We start from the raw sequence: 19350 nt of genomic DNA on the forward strand, positions 1-19350 counted from the left end.
AAGTCTTGTCCACATAAGCAGAGGGTTAATGCAGTAATTGAGGTCGAGGGCTCCAATGAGGAGGATGAGTCAGCTCTGTACCCCTATCCTTTAGAGGATGATGATGATGGTGGATATGACTATGATATGGAAAACACTAATGAGGATGATACTTAGGGAATAAATATTGTTACTCGCATATTGGTGGCTAAAACCAAAGGAGATGATTGGCGACGTAACTGCATATTTTACAGCCGTATGAAGTCAGGTGAGCATACTTGTCAGATTATCATTGATAGTGGCAGCTGTGTCAACATTGTTTCTGAAGCCTTTGTGAAGAAAGCAACCTTGAAAGCTGACCCACATCCTCAGTCTTATAAGGTATCCTTGCTGAATGGTAATACTCTAGAGGTGAATAAGAGATGCTCAGTTCCTTTGAAACTTTACTGATATGAAGAGAAAGTTTGGTGTGATGTGATCCCAATGAAACTCACAGATGTATTGCTTGGTCGTCCCTAAATGTATGACAATGATGCCATGGTTGGAGGGAAGAAGAATCTGTGTACTTTCATGTGGAATGGTGTTTCTATAACTTTCTATCCGGTAAATGTGCCAGCTGAAATACGGCGAAAGAGATCATTAAGGTCAAATCAGAAGGACATTGACAATGAAAAGAATGTATTAACTATGCCCACAAAGGAGTTGCTAACTATTTCCCATAAACAGTTCTTACGCACAAGTCATGAGACTGGAATGGTTATGGCACTTGTTACTAGGGAAGTCACTCCCCAACCTGAAGTAACACATAGTGCACCTATCAGAGAGCTCGTATCTGATTTCTCTGACTTAGTCCCTGATGATCTCTCAGATGAGTTGCCTCCCATAAGAGACATACAGCATGCTGTTGACTTGGTACCTGGTTTGGTTTTACCCAACCTTCCTGCTTATAGACTTAGTCCTACTCAGCATGCCGAGCTGAAACGGCAAGTGGATGGGTTACTACAGAAGGGCTTCATTGAGGAGAGCTTAAGTCCTTGTGCAGTACCAGCTTTACTCACGCCAAAGAATGATGGTTCTTGGCGTATGTGTGTGGACAACCGTGCTATCAACAAGATAACAGTCAAGTATAGGTTTCCTATACCACGACTAGATGATATGTTGTATATGCTGTCCGGGGCAAAGGTCTTTTCCAAGTTAGATCTGAGGAGTGGCTATCATCAGATTCGCATCCAATCTGGGGATGAGTGGAAGATCGCCTTTAAGACCAAGGATGGCTTATATGAGTCGAAAGTCATGCCGTTCGGTCTGACAAATGCACCTAGTACTTTTATGAGGGTGATGACACAGGTCCTTCGTCCCTTCATTGGTCGCTTTTTGGTTGTTTATTTTGATGACATTCTGGTATACAGTAAGAACCAAGAAGAGCATAAGGATCACTTGAGGCAAGTCTTGAGAGTACTCCGTGTTAAGAAGTTACACATTAATCTCAAGAAGTGTTCCTTCATGCTGCCCAAGGTTGTATTCCTTGGATTTGTAGTGTTATCAAAGGGGGTTGAAGCTGATCCGGAGAAGATCAAGAGCATCACTGATTGGCCCACACCTAAGACTCTAACAGAAGTCCGTAGCTTCCATGGGTTGGCTTCCTTCTACAGGAGATTTATTCAGAACTTCAGTGCAGTAATGGCATCCATCACTGAATGTATGAAGTCTAGCAAAGGGAAGTTTGAATGGACAGCTACAGCGACCAAAGCCTTCGCTCTTGTGAAGAGGAAGATGACCGAGGCACCCATCCTACGCCTACCAGATTTTGACAAAGTATTTGAGGTAGCTACAGATGCTTCACATGTTGGGCTAGGAGGAGTGATAATGCAAGGAGGACACCCCATCGCTTTTTATAGTGAAAAATTGAATGAGGCCAAGAAGCGCTATTTGACTTATGATCTGGAGTTGTATGCAATCGTCCAAGTGCTATGCCATTGGAGGCACTACCTCATTGGTAAGGAGTTCATTTTGTACACTGATCATGAGGCCTTGAAGCACCTTCACTCACAGAAGTCGATTAGCCACAGACATGCCAAATGGGTAGCTTACTTGCGGGAGTTTGTATTTGCTATGAAGTACAAGGCGGGAAAAGAGAATACAGTGGCTGATGCACTTAGCTGGAAAGTGCTCACACTTAACACATTTTCAGCACATGTTATTAACATAGATCAGATACGAGGTGAGTATACATCTGATTCTGATTTCAGCACTGTCTTTATGGAGTTACAACAAGGTGGGCAGCACCTAAAGTACTCTATTCATGATGGGTACTTGTTCTTTGGCACACGGCTTTGTATCCCAAACTCTTCCCTACGTCATCACATCATACGAGAGTTACATGGAGGAGGATTAGGAGGACATTTTGGGAAAGATAAGACTCTTGCACAGGTGACTGATCGTTATTATTGGCTATGCATTGCAAAGGATGTCGATCATGTGATCAAGAGATGCCGTGTATGTCAGTTGGCAGAAGGGGGAAAACAAAACATAGGTTTATACTCTCCACTACCTGTTCCTCATGCACCGTGGCTTGATGTTAGCATGGATTTTGTTCTTGGACTACCCCCTACTAGAGAACGATATGATTCCATTATGGTGGTTGTGGATCGTTTCTCTAAGATGGCTCATTTTATACCTTGTCAGACTTTTGATGCTTATCAGGTTGCAAAGATCTTCTTCAAGGAAGTAGTACGACTACATAGGCTGCCAACTAGTATTGTATCTGACCATGACGTTAAGTTTATGAGTTATTTTTGGAAGACATTGTGGTTGAAGACAAATACAAAGCTGAACTTTTCAATTGCATTTCATCCACAGATAGACGGACAGACAGAGGTGGTGAACCGTAGCTTGGGAAACTTGTTGAGGTGTTTGGTTCGAGACTATGAGAAGACATGGCCTTCTATTCTTGACATTGCAGAATTTGCCTTCAACAGCTCAGTGAATAGGACAACAGGTCGTACTCCTTTTGAGATCTTGCTTGGAGTCCAACCTAAGCGACCTATTGACCTTATGTCACTCCGACCCCAGGCTCGAGTTAGTATTGAAGCTGATGAATTCTTACGTCATATCACTGAGGTGCATGCCAACGTCCGACGGCGTATTGCCTTGAACAATGAGGTGTATAAGGCTTCTGCTGATCGTCATCGGCGTTATGTGGAGTTCAAATCTGGGGACATGGTGATGATTCGAGTAAATCCTGAATGGTTTCAGACGGGCGTCAATACCAAGCTACATCCACGAAAGATGGGTCCCTACATTTTGCTGAAATGTATAGGACCTAATGCTTATGTGCTTGAGCTGCCGGATGACATGACCATAAGCAACGTGTTTAATGTGGCTGATCTTCACCTTTATGTTGGGCATCATTCGGATGATGGAGACATGGAGCAAATGCTGAGGTTGCCTCAACTGAAGCCACCCACTTCTGAAGTTATTGAAGACGTCTTGGATGATAATTACAAGACCTCCCGCCGTGGCACCGGTTATCACACTTTTCTTGTCAAGTGGAAAGGTCGTCCCCGTAGTGACTGTACTTGGATTCATGCTGATGATTTCAAGAGGCTTGATCCTGACTTGTATGAGCGCTATATGTCCCTTATCCATTTGTCGGAGTCGAATTTTTCCAAGCCGGGGAGAGTTGATGCAGATTCTTCACCAAACTAGGCTTGTTTTATTAGGAATAAGCTTAGGGTTGGGTTGTATACGTGTTGGGCCTTCAGTCCATGTGGTTTGGAGTGTATTGGGCTACTTTTATGGGTCTAAACTAGGGGTTCTAAGGTTGCGTACGGGATTCAGTGATTTGTTTCATTTTTCTTTAGTTTCCTTTTTAGATGAGGTTATTTAGTTTCTAATTTCAGTACCTAAATTAGTTTTTAATTTCAAGTCATTGTTAGTTTCTAATTTCTATCGAGACTAGTTTATATTTTCATTAGATTTTAATTTCCAGTTTTTAGTAACTTCTTGTAATCAATTTTTAGTAATTCAGATTTAGTAACTCTCAGTTACTATTACTTGTAAACTCTCCCCATCATTATAAATAAAGATGATGGCTCTTTTAATGAGCCACGATTTATGCTTAAAAAAAAAAACTCTTGTTGCTGTCGCTAGCTTCAATGACTACTCCTTGTGTTTGATCAAGGCCTAGGGATTGGTGTTTGATCCAATCGACACTCTGCGGCGATAAGTCTGAGTGGGTTGCTATTATTTTCTGGTTTTCTTTATTGTGTTATTGTTGTTTAATGTGGGCAAGACTTATTGCTATTGTTATTGCTCTGCAACTCAGGTAAGAGAACTAATCTACTGTTAAGTTCAGATCTGAGTTTTTTTCCAGAATTCTCCAAGTATCGACTACTCTTACTGGGGTATCTGGCCATCGGATTGAGCTCCCCTTTGGATCGAGTGTCCCCCCTGCTGGAAGGGAGGTGCGATCCTAATTTCATGCCCATCAGACTAGGGGATGGTCTGGTCTGGTTAGTTCTCTGATTCTGGTCGATTGTGCTTCTGCACAGAACTGAGTTCTGTTTTGGTTGTTCTGTCCCTGTGGTGTTGTTACTGAGTATGGTCTGTTTTAATACTCTATTTTCTGCTATTGAATTGTCCTCAGTTGGTATGATATCTGATTTCTGAAAATCTGAGTTCTGAGTCAAAATTTCTGATTTACAAAGGGCTGTTCGATTCCTATTTCTGGACTGTTGTTTATTGTTTACTTTTGGGGTGCTTAGTGGTTGTTCTTTTGACTAAAAGTTCCTGCAGTTGGATTAGTTTGGGTTTTCAAACTTAGTCCTACATTACATACAAGACATCATGAAAGGTTGCTAAGACTTCGATTCACAACTTTTGTTTGTCTATCCGTCTGTGGGTGAAAGACTACTCTGTATTTTTCCTCATCCACGAAGTCCTCCAAAAGACTCATAAACTTTATATCATGATCGAAGACTATCAATCCCGGACGTTCATGTAGTCGCACTACGTCTTTGAAGAATATGGCAGCAACGTGGCTTGCATCAATAGGTCTTTTGACAAGGTATGAAGTGAGCCATCTTTGAAAATCTGTCCACCACCACAAATATGGAATCGTGCTTCTCTCGAGTAAGGGTAAGCCAAGCACTAAGTCCATGTTGAGATGCAGCTACGGTGCATGTGGTGAGGCATGAGAGAGTATAATCCTGTATTCCTGTGTTCTGTTTCACTCCTTAGCAAGCTAGCACGTACAGCACCTTCGTATCACATGTCGAACGTCTCTTTGAAGATGTGGCCAGTAGTAGAGAGTAGTCACCTGAGAAATGTTTTATCCTTAGTCCTCCCAATCCACCTCCATGGTACAACTCCCGAAAAGGTACTGCCTTAAAAATGTGTTGGGGATGCATAGGCAAGTTCTTAAAAAGAGGAAACCAGCATGTAAAGAATACTAAGGAATACTTTGCATCGGTACCTCCTTCTTGTAAAATATCACAAACATTAGCAAAATCACTATTAGAAAGGTACTCACCTTGATATGGTCAAGGCTTGAGCCTTGGGCTGAGAAGGTATTCAAGGTGAGCACGTTTCTACTCAACACATCATCAACTTGGTTCTCTTTTCCAGCTTTATACGTAGGCATAAGTAAACTCTTGGTGGTATGCTACCCTTTTGGCATGTGGGTTGCTTATTTTCTTTGGGAATGCAAATGTTTGAGGTCTTCTTGATCAGAGAAAAATGCCTCTAATGTTTCAAGACTTGTACTACCAGATATAGTTTAAGACTGTAGGTGATGCTTCCTTTTTGTATCATTCAAATTTTCACTATAGAAAGCGATAGAGTGACCACCTTGCATTAAAACACTACCAATGCCAATGTGAGAAGCATCCGTGGAAACTTCAAATATGTACATTCCCCCTCCCACCTTTTTTCTCCTTGTTATTTAATTTTCCATATTCACCCCCCCCCCAAAAAAAAATACTGAATTAACCCCAAATTCTCCCACGCCCAACTGCATCATATATAGTCTTAGTGCATTCATCTAATCGGTAAACCTCAAATATTAAGGGCACTTGAAAGAGTTAAATTGTGCTGTTCCCCTTATTTATTTTATTTTATTTTATTATTTTTGTTTTATACATTGGATATTGTTTTGCTTAATTAAGCAGTCATAACTTGCAACCTTCAACCTTATTGCAGATCATATCATAATGAAGAGCATTACAACAGTGTTCGGTTAAAGGACGATCCTTGTAATGGGCCATCTAAGCCAATCACAATTAAGGTTCTATTTTAGTAACACTTGTACACTAAGTAACTATAGTCTTAGGCTATTATGCTTTCAAGTTTAAACTGAAAAATTGGACTGAAATCCTGACAATGTCTGAAATAAATTTTGGAAGGCGGATGCTAATCTTTCAACAACATCCCAGCAAGGAAAAGCTGCAGTTGCCAAGTCCAAAGGAGCTCCATATGAAAATAATAGAATTGATGCTGGATCAATTAAACTGGTCATGGCTGGAAGTGGTTGTGAAAAGGCTGATAAAGTTGAAGAGGTAGGTCACCACCTTGAATGTATTATCTCTTTAGGCTTCCTGTTGAGACTCTGGTTCCCTCCTTCAAAGTTCAACTTGTTGATTTTAATTCTTTTTAATTCAGTATATCCGACTTGTTTTCTTCTGTTAATTCCTTGCATTATTTCTTATTGCAGGTTTTACAAGAACTAGATGGCGATGTTGATGCTGCAATAGAGTTTTTGATTGCAGAGCAAGCAATGGACGGAGCAATGGACGATGATTCAGTTGGAAATTGTAAAATTTCTTCCCAAAATGATCCTACTTCTGGTAATGACCTGCCAGTATTTTTTGCAAATTCGATTTTGGAGAAGTTTTTTCTTTTTGGTCCTAGAATGTTGCTTTAATTGTTGATTTATATTCTGATATTATCTTTAGAAAAGTGAAAGGTGGCACATCATGACTACCAACTCTTAAGGACATGCAGTTGTATCATCTCTAGAGCCCCAATTGGTGAAGTTAAAAGGAAACAAAACTGTTAAAATTTGATTTAAAGGAAACAACATTTCAAGTAATAGCTCAATTTTATCGCTCTGGGAAATCAAAATGACTTGGCAAATGAGTGAAATTCGTGGGATGTCATTAAAAAAACTGCTTAATCATGAAAAATTATTGGTTTTACTGAGAATTTTGTTGTGAAAATTCTAGCAAAAGTCTCCCGTACAGGTTTGAACAGAATTTATCATTCTACACAAGTATTAAGGGTCTACTAAGTAAATCTAACAGCTAAATTGAGCCACTTTTAATGACTAAAAGCCTGAATTTCCCTGAATCCTCTTTGTCCACACCAAAATCCCTAATGTGTTGGAATACCAAAGCTACAACCTGTTCAGCAATTCTAGATCACAAATCCATTTTCTTTTTACTTCACATTTAAACAAGCCTTAAAACAATTGTCTTCCGAGTCTTTTTCTGCTTTAATAAGATGTTTACACATTCCAGGTCATAATGAAAATTCAAACACTGAGGAGCCAATGGAGTCTGCTCTAGACAAAGCCTCTGAGAATGAAGGACCGAGTAAAGATATCAAACGATCTCATGATGATAAATGCTCTCAACATGATGACAAGGTTTTTACTTGAAACTCTATTGGTCACTGTATTTTACATGAAGTTATATTCTTATTTTCTGACGCTTGGCAATTCTCTTGATCTTTTCTTTTAATTCTGTTAGAAAATCCCAAGAAACAAGGTATGTCCTTGTGGTTCGAAAAAGAAGTACAAGGCTTGTTGTGGATCAGGCATAGGGAGATCTTCTACTGAGTTCATAAAGTATGTTCTTTCACTCTTTAACCTTCTTCTAGTGCAACTTTAACTTCCTATTTTCACTTTCTGCACTATTCATTGAATCAAATGGCAACAAATTTCAGTTGAAATCACTGAAATAATATTTTTTTTTTTGGGATAATTAAATAATTAATAACCAGAGGAGAGAGAAAATACAAGGGAAAGGGGGAAGGGAGGCTTAAGCCAACAAGGAAAAGCCCACCCCAAGGGGGAAAAAAAAAAACAAAAAACCGACAACTAGAACAGCACAAAACCTGGCTAGCTACCAAACCCAAGATACGAGGGGAACATCAAAAAAAGAGGAGGGGGGGAAGGGAGAGGGTCAAGAAGGGGGGATGGAGTCAATAGGAAGGTTCCAGGAGGCAATGATGTAGTTGTTTCTTAGGGAGGTGGGGACAGGCTTAGTTTCAAGGTCTGGAGATGTCTCTCCAACTGCCTCCACACCCAATCCTTCCTCATCTACAGGCACATTCCTGTCAACCCCTCCTGCTGTCTCTGCCCTCATGCCCTTGAGGACTCTTCTCACCTTTTCTTCTCTTGTCCCTTCTCCTCCTCTGTCTGGAAGAAGGTCCTCTTTAGGTGCTGGCCCTCTCGAAGACCAATCCTCCCTCTTGACAAGGAATCGATTTGGGTTGATATGGCCTTTGCGGGCTCCACCATTTGTGATATCATTGGCAAGCTTGCCTTTTCTGCAACCATAAACCACCTTTGGATGGAGCGCAACATTCGTAGATGGTCATCCAATTCCCGCTCTCCGGACAAGATTTGGACTGCCATCTTCTTTAATGTTACCTCCAAAACCTGAAATAATTTGATTTGACAGGGATTGGAAAGAAATGGTACACTGATTATATCAAGATTTGAGATTGCTGACTCATAAAAAATTACAGTTATTTTTCCTTAATCAACCTCACCATAACAGTTTGTTTCATCAGGACCAAACTTGGGACTAATTCAACATTTAATTCCTAGGCATTGTTTGAGCCAATCAAAATTTTGTTAGAGTAGCCTTCTAAGAATGTACTTCAGCATAAATGATAATGTAGGACCAGTTTCCAATTGGTCAACTTGGAATCAATCCCACAATAGGATCCCTCAACCCTTGTATCATTATAATATATCACTAGTTCCAGCAATATAAAATAACAGAATCACCCAACAATAGATGAACCATCAAGGTATTTTAACTCCCACAACCCCAGTAAGGTTCAACAGTGTATTGGTTAATTTACAACCACAACCAAGATAAAATAGAGAGAGCAGGTCTATCGACTGACAGATAACAAGCAGAATACCTAGAAAATCATAGTTGTCATGGCGCCAAGGCGAACCAAGGGGCTGGAGGGCTGCCTAAACGCTTAGGCGACAAGGCACCCGCTTTAAGGCGAACGAGGCGACCAAGTGTTATTTTTTATTTTCCCTCTTTTCTAACAATATGTAGTATGTTTCATATACCTTTTATCATCAAAAATCAATATTAAGCCACATCAAGTCATAAAAAATCAACAGTAAGCCACATCAAATCATAAAATTCAATATTAAGTCACATGAATTCATAAAAATCAACATTTAGAGAATTGTTCATTCTATAATAAGTTTGACTAGTCAAATGACTTATTTTTACATGAGACTTTTTGGATTAGGTATAGCACAATACCGACTTTCCAACAAGTCTAAGATTACTTAAATATAAATTGTAATGGCAAAGTTATGTTTTGGTCAAACTTATTTAAATTGTGCAAATGCTGTTAAAATTACCTAAATGAAAATTCTTTTATGGACATCAAAGCAAAAGATTATTTTATCGGACTGTTTTACCATGATCAGATTTATAAAATTTCAAAATTGAGAAAAACCCCAACATTTGAAACTTGAAAATTGCCCCTACAACCAAATATCTAATTTTTTTTCTTGGACTGGGGGTTGACTTTTTATCTTTTTGGAATTTGATAGTTAAACTATTTTTATTGGATTCAAATAAGGGGGATTTTCTTATTTATGAATAATATCTTAAGTAAAGAAATAACAAATATTAAAACATTTACTTCATGTGTCTATGATTGGATATTGTTGGTTTTTCACTTTCATTGATTGTAATACTTAGCTTACATGGGTTTATTTCTTGTATCAGAAGTAAGAAGTTTTCCATTGTTTCCATTTCGCCATTTGGTTCAAAACCAATATGAGTTGTCCCTTCTCCGCCTTCCTCGTCTCCATTGCCCTTAAGGTGCTCTCCCACTCTATCCAATCCTCCACTGACCTTCACCTCATCTTCCCCATCCCTAAATGCAATCCCCTCCTCACCCACCTAGCCTTCGCCGATGACCTCATGATCTTCTCTAAGGCAGACCCCTCTTCTATCTCTTCCATTATGTCCTCTCTCAGCCTCTTTGAATCCTGCTCAGGCCTCCGCATCAACTTCCTTGAATCTAATCTCTTTCTCTCTGGAGTCTCGGTTCCCATCCAAATATCCAATCCCTCCAAATCACGGGGTTCTCTCTAGGCTCCTTCCCTGACAAGTATCTTAGCCTCCCTCTCATCACTGCCAATCTCTCTGCCCACCATTGCTTTCCTATTCTTGACCTTCTCAGAAAGAGGTTTCAGCTTTGGAAGGGCAAGCTCCTCTCTTATGCAGGCTTCCTTGTCCTTATTCAATCTGTCCTCCAAACCATGTACCTTTATTGGACTAGTATCTTTGTGCTCCCGGCTTCTACCATCAAATCCATTGAGAGTCTTCTCTGCTCCTTTGAAAAGGATCTAACTCCTCTAAATTTCTACACCCTTTGAGTTAGGATCAAGTTTGCCTTCCCAAATCCGAAGGCGGGCTAGGCCTCAGGAGACTTAAAGAGGTCAACTATGTTGGCATTCTCAAGCTCATCTGGAAGATTGCCTCCAAGAGCAACGATATCTGGGTCTCTTGGGTTTACTCCTCCCTCATAAAAAACAACTCTCCCTAGTCTGTTTCGCCTTCCTCTGATGCCTCTTGGATCTAGCATAAAATCCTCTCCTCCAGGCTTATTGCCTTGGGAGCTATTTCTTACTCCATCGGCAATGGTTCTAAGACCTCTATTTGGCTGGACCTTTGGCACCCCTTGGGTATCCTCCTTCCCCTAGTAACTCCTAGAATTATCTACTACTCTGGCATGAGCCGAACTGCCAAAGTCTCCTTTATCTTATCTCTTGTCATTTGGTCCCCTCCCCCATCCTCTCCCCCTCTTGCTGACCTCTGTACCTCCCTTCCTCCCATTTTCCCCAGGTCACAATGGTAGGGATGACCTAGTGACCTGGACCCCCTGCAACTTGGGGTGGTTCTATTCGGCCTCTGCTTGGGACCACATTCGTTTCAAAGCTCCTCTCATCCCTTAGAGAAACATCATCTAGTTCAAAGGCCACATCCCCCGCCACAATTTCAGTGCCTGGCATCTATTGAGCAATATCTAACTGCCTCTACGCAGTCCTTTCTCATCCACCGGCACATCCAGGTCCCCCATTCCTGTTGCCTTTGCTGAAATGGCATCAAAGATGTTCATCATCTTTTCTTCTTCTGCCCATTCTCTTCCACCATCTGAAAGAGAGTCCTCAGTAACTGCTGGTCCTCCCGCAGACCAATCCTTCCATTGAGTAAAGAATGGATCTGGATGGACATGACCTTCTGTGGATCCTCCATTTGTGACACACTCGGGAAGCTCATGTTTTGTGCTACGATCTATCATATCTGAATGGAGCGCAATCTTCGTAGATGGACTTCCAACTCGCTCTTTTGATAAGATTTGGAAAGCCATCTATTTTGATGTTAGCTCTAAACTTGGTTGCCTTACCTTTCGTTCTGTCGTCGTCACTCCAAGGAATTGGCTCATTGTTGTGTCTTGGGGTCTCCCTGTTTTTATTATCCCCCCATTGATGTATCCTTGCAATGTGCCTCTGGGCCCCTACCCTGTGCTTAGGTGCTTGTGATTCCCCTCCTTTCTTTCCCCTTGTATATTCTTCCCTCCTTGGTAATGAATTTATTTATTCATCCAAAAAAGATATTATTCTAGGATTAAGATCTTGAGAACTAATAATGGTATAGAGTATATTGAAGGTTCCTTTCAAACCTATCTAGCGGATCATAGTATTGTTCATTAGACCAGTTGTATTGATACACCTAGTCAGAATGGAGTTACTGAACAGAAAAATAGGCACTTATTGGAGGTAGCCAGATCTCTTATGTTTGAGATGAATGTGCCAACCTAGTACTGGAGTGAGGCGGTTCTTACTGTGGCATGCCTTATTAATCAAATACCATCCTAAGTTCTGGAGATTCGTTTTCCCATTGCTTATTGGATCATCATCCTTTGTGGTGCCTCACAAGGTTTTTGGATCTGTCTGCTTTGCCTGTAACCTCACTTCCATAGTAAACTTGATCCTAGGGGACTTTGGTGCATCTTTCTGGGGTACTCTACCACGCAGAAGGGATACAAGTGCTAATTTCCCATGGGCGCCTCTTCAGGGGGAGTCTGCTACTGTAAGGGAAGATGTGCCATTAATTCTTCCATTTGATGATTCACCACTCTACCAAGCAAAATAGGAGATGGTGACTGAGAAAGGGAAGATTCTAGATGATTCTATGCAGGGGGGCCAAAGTTTGCTCAGAAGGAGCCGTTACAAGTGTATTCTCGCTGGAAGAAAAAAGGAAAAGACACCACTACCACTTGCTCCTGTCCAATCACTACTGCCTTATGATCTAGTGTCTATCCTCCCATCAGGTAATCTTTTTCCCTCTAATCCATCTCTTGATATTCCAATTGTTGTCAGTAAAGGAAGTAGGACTTGTACTCAACATCTTATTTCCAATGTTGTGTCTTATAATTCCCTATCCCCTTCCTATCATGCTTTTATGTCTTCTTTGTCCTTTGTTTCTATTCCTCAAACCTGGCAGGAGGCCCTTATAGAACCTTAGTAGAAAGATAAAATGGATGAAGAAATGAAGGCGATTGGAAAGAATGGAACGTGAGACTTAGTGACTCTTCCTTCACATTAGAAGATAGTAGAGTGCAAATGGGTATTTACAGTCAAGCAAAATGCTGATGGAATTGTGGATAGTACAAAGCAAGATTAGTCGCCAGAGCTTTTACTCAAACCTATGGGATTGACTACCATGAGACGTTTGCTCCAGTTGCTATAATGAACACAGTCGGAGTCATCATCTCTTGTAGAGTTAACTTAGGATGGGACCTACAACAGCTGTATGTCAAGAATGCCTTCCACCATGGTGAGCTCGATGAAGATGTATATATGGATATTCCTTCAAGTTATTCTTGCAAGAAAACTCAAGGGAAAATTTGCAAACTAAAGCGGGCACTGTATAAGCCGAAGCAATCTCCCAGAGCATGGTTTGCTCACTTTCACTAGGCCATGATTGCAATAGGGTTCAAACAAAGTAATATTGATCACACTCTATTCATTAAAAGGGTTGGTGACCAGGTTACTATCTTATTGTATATGTGGATGGTATTGTTGTTATTGGGAATGATCCAACTAAAATATCTAAGTTGAAGACTTACCTGGGTAAGGAGTTCAAAATCAAAGACCTTGGAAAGCTGAGGTACTTCCTTGGTATTGAGGTGGCACGGTCTGCTAGAGGTGTAGTTCTCTACCAACGAAAGTGCACCCTAGATCTTTTCTATGAGACTAGAATGTCGGGGTGCAAGCCATTCAATACTCCCCTTGAGACTAATACCCATTTGAAAAGCAAGGAAGGTGAACCTGTTGATAACGGTCAGTATCAGAGACTAGTTGGACGACTTACCTATCTATCCTATCTCCCATACTCGACCAAACATCGCCCATGCTGTTGGTGAGTCTATACATGTGTGATCCCTACTCCTCTCATATAGAGGCTATGTTTTGCATTCTTTGTTACTTGAAATCAGCTCCAGGAAGACATCTTGTCCTCACATTCTGAATTTCTGATCATATGCGTGTGGAGGCATATAATGATGTAGATTAGGTGGTTCCCTAGATGACCAACGGTCCAGGTCCACGTCAGTCTATTACACCTTTGTTGGTGGGAGCCTTGTTATATGGTGTTGCAAGAAGTAGGCAGTGGTGGCTAGATCTGGTGCAGAGGTTGAATTTTGAGCCATGGCGCATGGTATTTGTGAGTTACTTCGGCTTCAAGGACTTCTTCAAAATTTGGGTGTGCCTGTTTAATTGCTCATAATGTTGTATTATGATAACAAGTTAGCCATTCGCATTGCACACAATCCATTCGCATGATCGCACAAAGCATGTAGACATTGGCAAACATTTTATTGAATAGAAACAGGAGCAATGTCTTATATGCATTCCTTTTGTAAGAACTGGAGATCAGCTAGCAAATGTTCTTAGAAAGGGACTTTGTAGTAAAGTTTTTCATCCTATTTTGTGCAAGTTGGGCATCTGCGAGCCACACACCAACTTGAGGGGGAGTTTTATAATGTGGATATAAGAGTAGAATTGTTCATAGGTGCATACTTATCTTTGTACTCATAACCTCACTATGACCAAAGGAGGACTGGTATCAATTGGCACAAGTCGTTCATTCCCCAAAAATCAATAGTCTCAATAAATATTGTACTAGCCTAGCTATTGCCATGACTAGAAAGGAAAGAAAAGAAGTAGAAAGTCCCTTCTAAGTAAGATATTCGGACTTGTACAGCAAACAAACTGAGATCCTAGCTATTAACTGAAATTAGAAAGTAGCTAATAGCTAAAGGTTATAAAATAGAAACTATTAGGAAACCAAAAGAAATAGTAAGTAAACAAACTTCCAAAAAGAAAAAAAGAATGTAAGTAAACAAGATAGAAACTAATCTCTACTAAAAGGTCCCACTCCAGTGTGGCCTCTATTACTCTCCCCAAGCTGCCTTATCAATTAATTTAACTCCTCCTGAGGCACTGTCCACGGTAATCAGACTAAACATGCAGCTTGCATGAGAAGTGCTCTGCTTGAGCCATACTTTGATTGGTTGGAAATCAATATTCTTCAATTGGTGCAACCCACCAGACCTGATATTACTTTTTATTTTATTTTCAGGAGCAGTTGTTAGAAATTGAAAAGACGGATCACATTGTATACAGCATTACAACCATTCTTCTTAAAGAGAAGATTGTTAAAGAAAACAATCCCTTGTTCTGATTGAATTGGTGGATTTTAAAACATGATTGAATGCCAATATTAGTACTTTCTGCCATAGTTTCAAGGACGAACCATTTCCTATTCCAGGATTGCAGAAGGAAGGACCCAACATCTCTCTCTCTCTCTCTCTCTCTCACAGTTGCAGGGGGTGGGGCCGCTGGGGGGGTGGAGTTGCAGAGATGATTGAAGAACTCGACAACCCTGAAATCCAGTACTGTTTTGATGAGACAAACATGATCTTTCATGAAGCAACAACAAAGATTCCTTGTGATGGCCGCATAAGCTTGAATTAGGAAGTATGAAAATACCGTGAAGTAGATTCAAAACTTGACTCATCTGGTTTTCTCAATTCTCTTTTGCTTAAGAGGACTGATAGGCATATCAGGAGCCACTAAAGAATTCATAGAAAAGAAAGAATAGTTGAAAATATGTTGGTATACTAATCCAACCCAAGTGGATTGCATTGTATCTACATAAACATTAACCAATGGTGAAACCTAGGAACATTCTGTCAAAACTCATTCGGGTAGAAGTGGCACGGATTCAGGTAGATAGGACCCATAAATGGAAGGTCATGCCTTCAGATAGGTACAACCTTTGGGATGACACACCCAATAATGGTTGCTTCTAACCATTAAAAAATTTTATGCTTGTCTCTGAAAAACAACAATAACTACTAACATTGCCACAATCCATGCATTCTTCTCATGGTATGAGATAATGAAGAGACGGCAACAACAGGTCTTGTGGGCTCAATAAAGTTCGAGTAAAATGATTTTATCTTCAGTTTATTGAAGGGAGGAGGTGTGGGTGGAAAAGGTTTCGCAGAGGAGAGAGAGAGAGGTTGCAGAGTGGGGGATGGGGTGGCACGATGTCGGGAAATAGGGGCAGAGAGAGGGAGATGGAAAGAGAAGTGGGGGAGCTCGTGAAGGAAAAAGGAGAGTGGAGGGGGGGGGAGAGGAGCCGGAGATGGGGAGGAAGGAGACGGAGAGGGAGAGTGACTTAAAGAGAAAAAGATATAATTAAGGGTTAGAAAAGGAAAAATAAAATTGGTTACAAACAGGTTATCTCTCTATATATATTATGTATACTAAATAATCAATTATATGTATGCATATTACATATATCAGATTATATCCCATTATGTATAAAGCATGGTGTACTTAATACTTATGCGGCCCCTGTGTTGTTGTTGTACTCATCTTTTTCTTTCAACAAATCTGTATCTATCAATAGGAAAAGAAAGATGCATTTCTCCCCATAAACTTGGGCAGAATTTATAACGGATTATAATTAATTGGAAGTCATTTGGATGATCTATTATTATATCTTTAGCTAGATTTTATATCAGAATTTTTTTTATTGAAGTGTGATAAGATAATTGGACTCTTATATTCAGATTTGTGGCGTAATATCCCTTCTAATATATTGCCAGGGGCTGGGCTCACTCACTTTCTTTCTATAGAAAAGGGTTCGATCATAAGCTTCTGTGATCGGAGCCAGCATCTCAAGGAGCCATAAGCCATCAAAAGCTTATTTGAGGGTATCCCTTCTTAGATGCACCACTGTGATAAGATCTCATAAGCGTCTCCTAGCCTAGGGATCGGAGCTTCTGTTTCTATGAGAATCCCGCCCAGATGAAAGATCATACGCGCTGCCCTCGAGTTGCTTCATGAAAAATAGGATATGCATTTTTAAAATCAAGTGTTGGCAAGTGTATTGATTGGTCAAACAAATATGACTGCAAAAATTTGTGGTAATCCGGCAGCTGGATCTTGCGATAGCAGATCAGCAGCGGAAAAGGAGAAATTCTTCCTTGAAGAGGAGATGATTTTACTGTGGGAGGGGTACCAACCGAGGGAAAAAGGCATGCACAAATAACAGTTCTTCACCCAAGACGTCACCGAGCGACTTAGGGTTTGTTAGCAACTTCTAATCCTCAAAGGGTCTTTTAAAATCAAGCCAGTCAACCACCAGCTCTTACCGGGTAACCTATTCAGGCGGAAGAGCAGTATTGTACCTGAGTTCTAGTTGGAGAACTTCTAACCAGTAAAGCTCTTCAACAAGATGGGATTGGGTAAGCAAGATTGAGGTATTTGAGGAAAATTTATCAAAACTTGCTGGCTGTACCAATCGCCCGAAACAGAGTAATGGCATGGATCTCGCTTGGAGCAGGACTGGGTAATAGTAGGGTAGAGAATAAATAGCAGTAGCATCAGTATATGATTTCCTTCAGGTTGATCTTCAGACAAATGCATCAATCTTCATCAATATACGAAACCCAAGTTCTTCATTTTATTGGGTTAACTAGGGTATATATTAATTTTTCTTCTTCTTCTTCTTAGCTCTGATACCGTGTAAAAAAATAAAATAAACCATAATATATGAAGAAGAAGAGAAGAGAAAAGAAGGGAGAAGAGAACCGAGAGATAGAAAGAGAGGACAATACGATGGAGGAAGGAGAGTGGGCTAGAAGCCTAGAACAATTATAAGATTCAGAATGAGTAGTTTCTATTGTGGTCTAGCCCTCTTCTTATATTGTACTAAGTAAACTACTCTTAGTAGGAAACCTACCAAGAGTCTAAGTCTAATTATGATAAAGGTAAATAACTAAAAGCATATTACAATTCAACATTATCCCAGTATCCCACGGTAAACAACACTCACCCTCACAGTACACTTTAACAATTACCTCCTCCCACCAGATTCTTGTCCTTTTTTCTTGCGACATTTTTTTCCACTCTAAGAAGTCCCTGGCTGATCAGTTTTTTCTGTTGGAATTCATTTCTCAGTAATCATAAAGCGTCTTCTGGCAAGGGAGGAAAAGAAAGAAAGCAGGGTAGGAAAGGTGGAGCAACCAAAATTGCCCCTTCCAGTGGATCCAGTGATCCTCCTGATATGGGTGCACTGTGCATCTGAGATCATGAGGTATAATTATTAGTAGCCTCTTTGAGCCATCTACAGCTATTTTTTCTCTACTCGATGAATTAATTTGATTTTGGTCTGCTAACCACAGATGCTTTTGTGTGGCTACCATTGAGGAGAAACATTGACCAATCCACAATCGGCACATGCAGGTTAGTCATGTTGGCACAATCATATTCAATTTTGAATTACTTTTCCCACTTGTCATTGACAGTGTTACAATGTCATTTTTTTTTTTTGGTCCCTGATATGCAGGTCTCCAGTGCAGGTCTTGTTTATATGAAATATATGTTATCCTTCTTGGCATCAATGGTGCAAAGGCAGTATAATCTGGAACGTTTGACACAATCATGGTTTTCTTTTTGGTGGGTACAGAGGGAAGGGTTAGTAGGTGTTAGGTGAAGAAGGTTTCAATCCCAGGTCTAAGGGATCAAGAATCACATGCTTTACTTGTATTGTTCTTTCATGTTTATTTTTCCTAATCAGAAGAATAAAAAAATTAATTAATTATATATATGTGACTAAATACATCAATGTTCAGATTACTGATGTCTATGTGTAAGAGTTTGGTAATGATATTTGTATCAAGAAGTCACATGAGTAGAACTACTCCGTTTGTAGGCCTGAGCATGTAGGCTGGTATAAATACAAAATTATGAACATCGAGAAAAAGAGGGACTGCATTTCAAGGCCATGTTGTTGTAGTGTTATCAAGAAGTGTGTGATTCAATTCCTCCGAATTGCTCCATACCTCCCTTATATTCCACCCATCATTGCATGTTCATTTCAGTCCATATAGAAATCCTCTAGCACTAGCTTCAAAAGTTTTTCTTGTCATCATGTAATCATCAAATAGTGAGACACATCTTCCATTGTTAATAATGCAAGTGAGCTAGGTAGAGATAATTTTATTAGTATTAGTGATAGTTGAACATACAAGTACGAGTGTGTTTGGAGTAGGAAAACATATTATATTAGGAATTGTTGATTGGAGAGAAATCACCTAGTTCCTAATAGTTTGATGGTAATGGTCAGTCCATTGTTTGATGAGATTGAGGACAAAAAAGGGTTAGAATTTTCATGAGCAAAAATTACTTTATCTCTATGTCTCCATAGGAAATAGTACGTTATAATAAAAATGGTAAAGAAGTTATTCAGATCATCTGTAGGTATAATATTAGAATTATAAAGGGACATTATAAGAGACTTAAAAGATAAAGCACAAAAAATTTTCTTTCCCAAACCTAGTGGCCTGCCGCCCAAATTCTCTTAGAAAATTCACATGAAAAAAAGGTGTGCCAAAGAGATTCATGATGAGTTTGGCAATATTCACAAGTTGGATCAGCATCCATCCATTTTCCAAGATGTCTTTGGTAGGGATTCTACCAAAAGTAACTCTTTAGAAAAATATCTTAAATTTTGGGTG

The 19350-nt window shown here is 40.0% G+C and overlaps 1 protein-coding gene across 3 annotated transcripts in view; it reads left to right on the forward strand.

The window, feature by feature from the left end:
• The window catches only part of LOC122091887 (OVARIAN TUMOR DOMAIN-containing deubiquitinating enzyme 7), a 48637-nt gene extending 30021 nt beyond the window's left edge, over positions 1–18616 (forward strand). For all 3 annotated transcript variants that reach the window (XM_042662118.1, XM_042662119.1, XM_042662120.1), the window contains 8 exons: positions 6181–6265; positions 6384–6536; positions 6692–6824; positions 7497–7624; positions 7728–7825; positions 17792–17927; positions 18016–18076; positions 18180–18616. In XM_042662118.1, coding sequence (XP_042518052.1) covers positions 6181–6265; positions 6384–6536; positions 6692–6824; positions 7497–7624; positions 7728–7825; positions 17792–17918 — 724 coding nt within the window. In that variant the 3' untranslated portion in view covers positions 17919–17927; positions 18016–18076; positions 18180–18616. The remainder of the gene's footprint in view (positions 1–6180; positions 6266–6383; positions 6537–6691; positions 6825–7496; positions 7625–7727; positions 7826–17791; positions 17928–18015; positions 18077–18179) is intronic.
• The last annotated feature ends 734 nt before the right edge of the window (positions 18617–19350 follow it).

The sequence above is a fragment of the Macadamia integrifolia genome, chromosome 10 (assembly GCF_013358625.1).
Source record: "Macadamia integrifolia cultivar HAES 741 chromosome 10, SCU_Mint_v3, whole genome shotgun sequence".
Classification (NCBI taxonomy): Eukaryota; Viridiplantae; Streptophyta; class Magnoliopsida; order Proteales; family Proteaceae; genus Macadamia; species Macadamia integrifolia.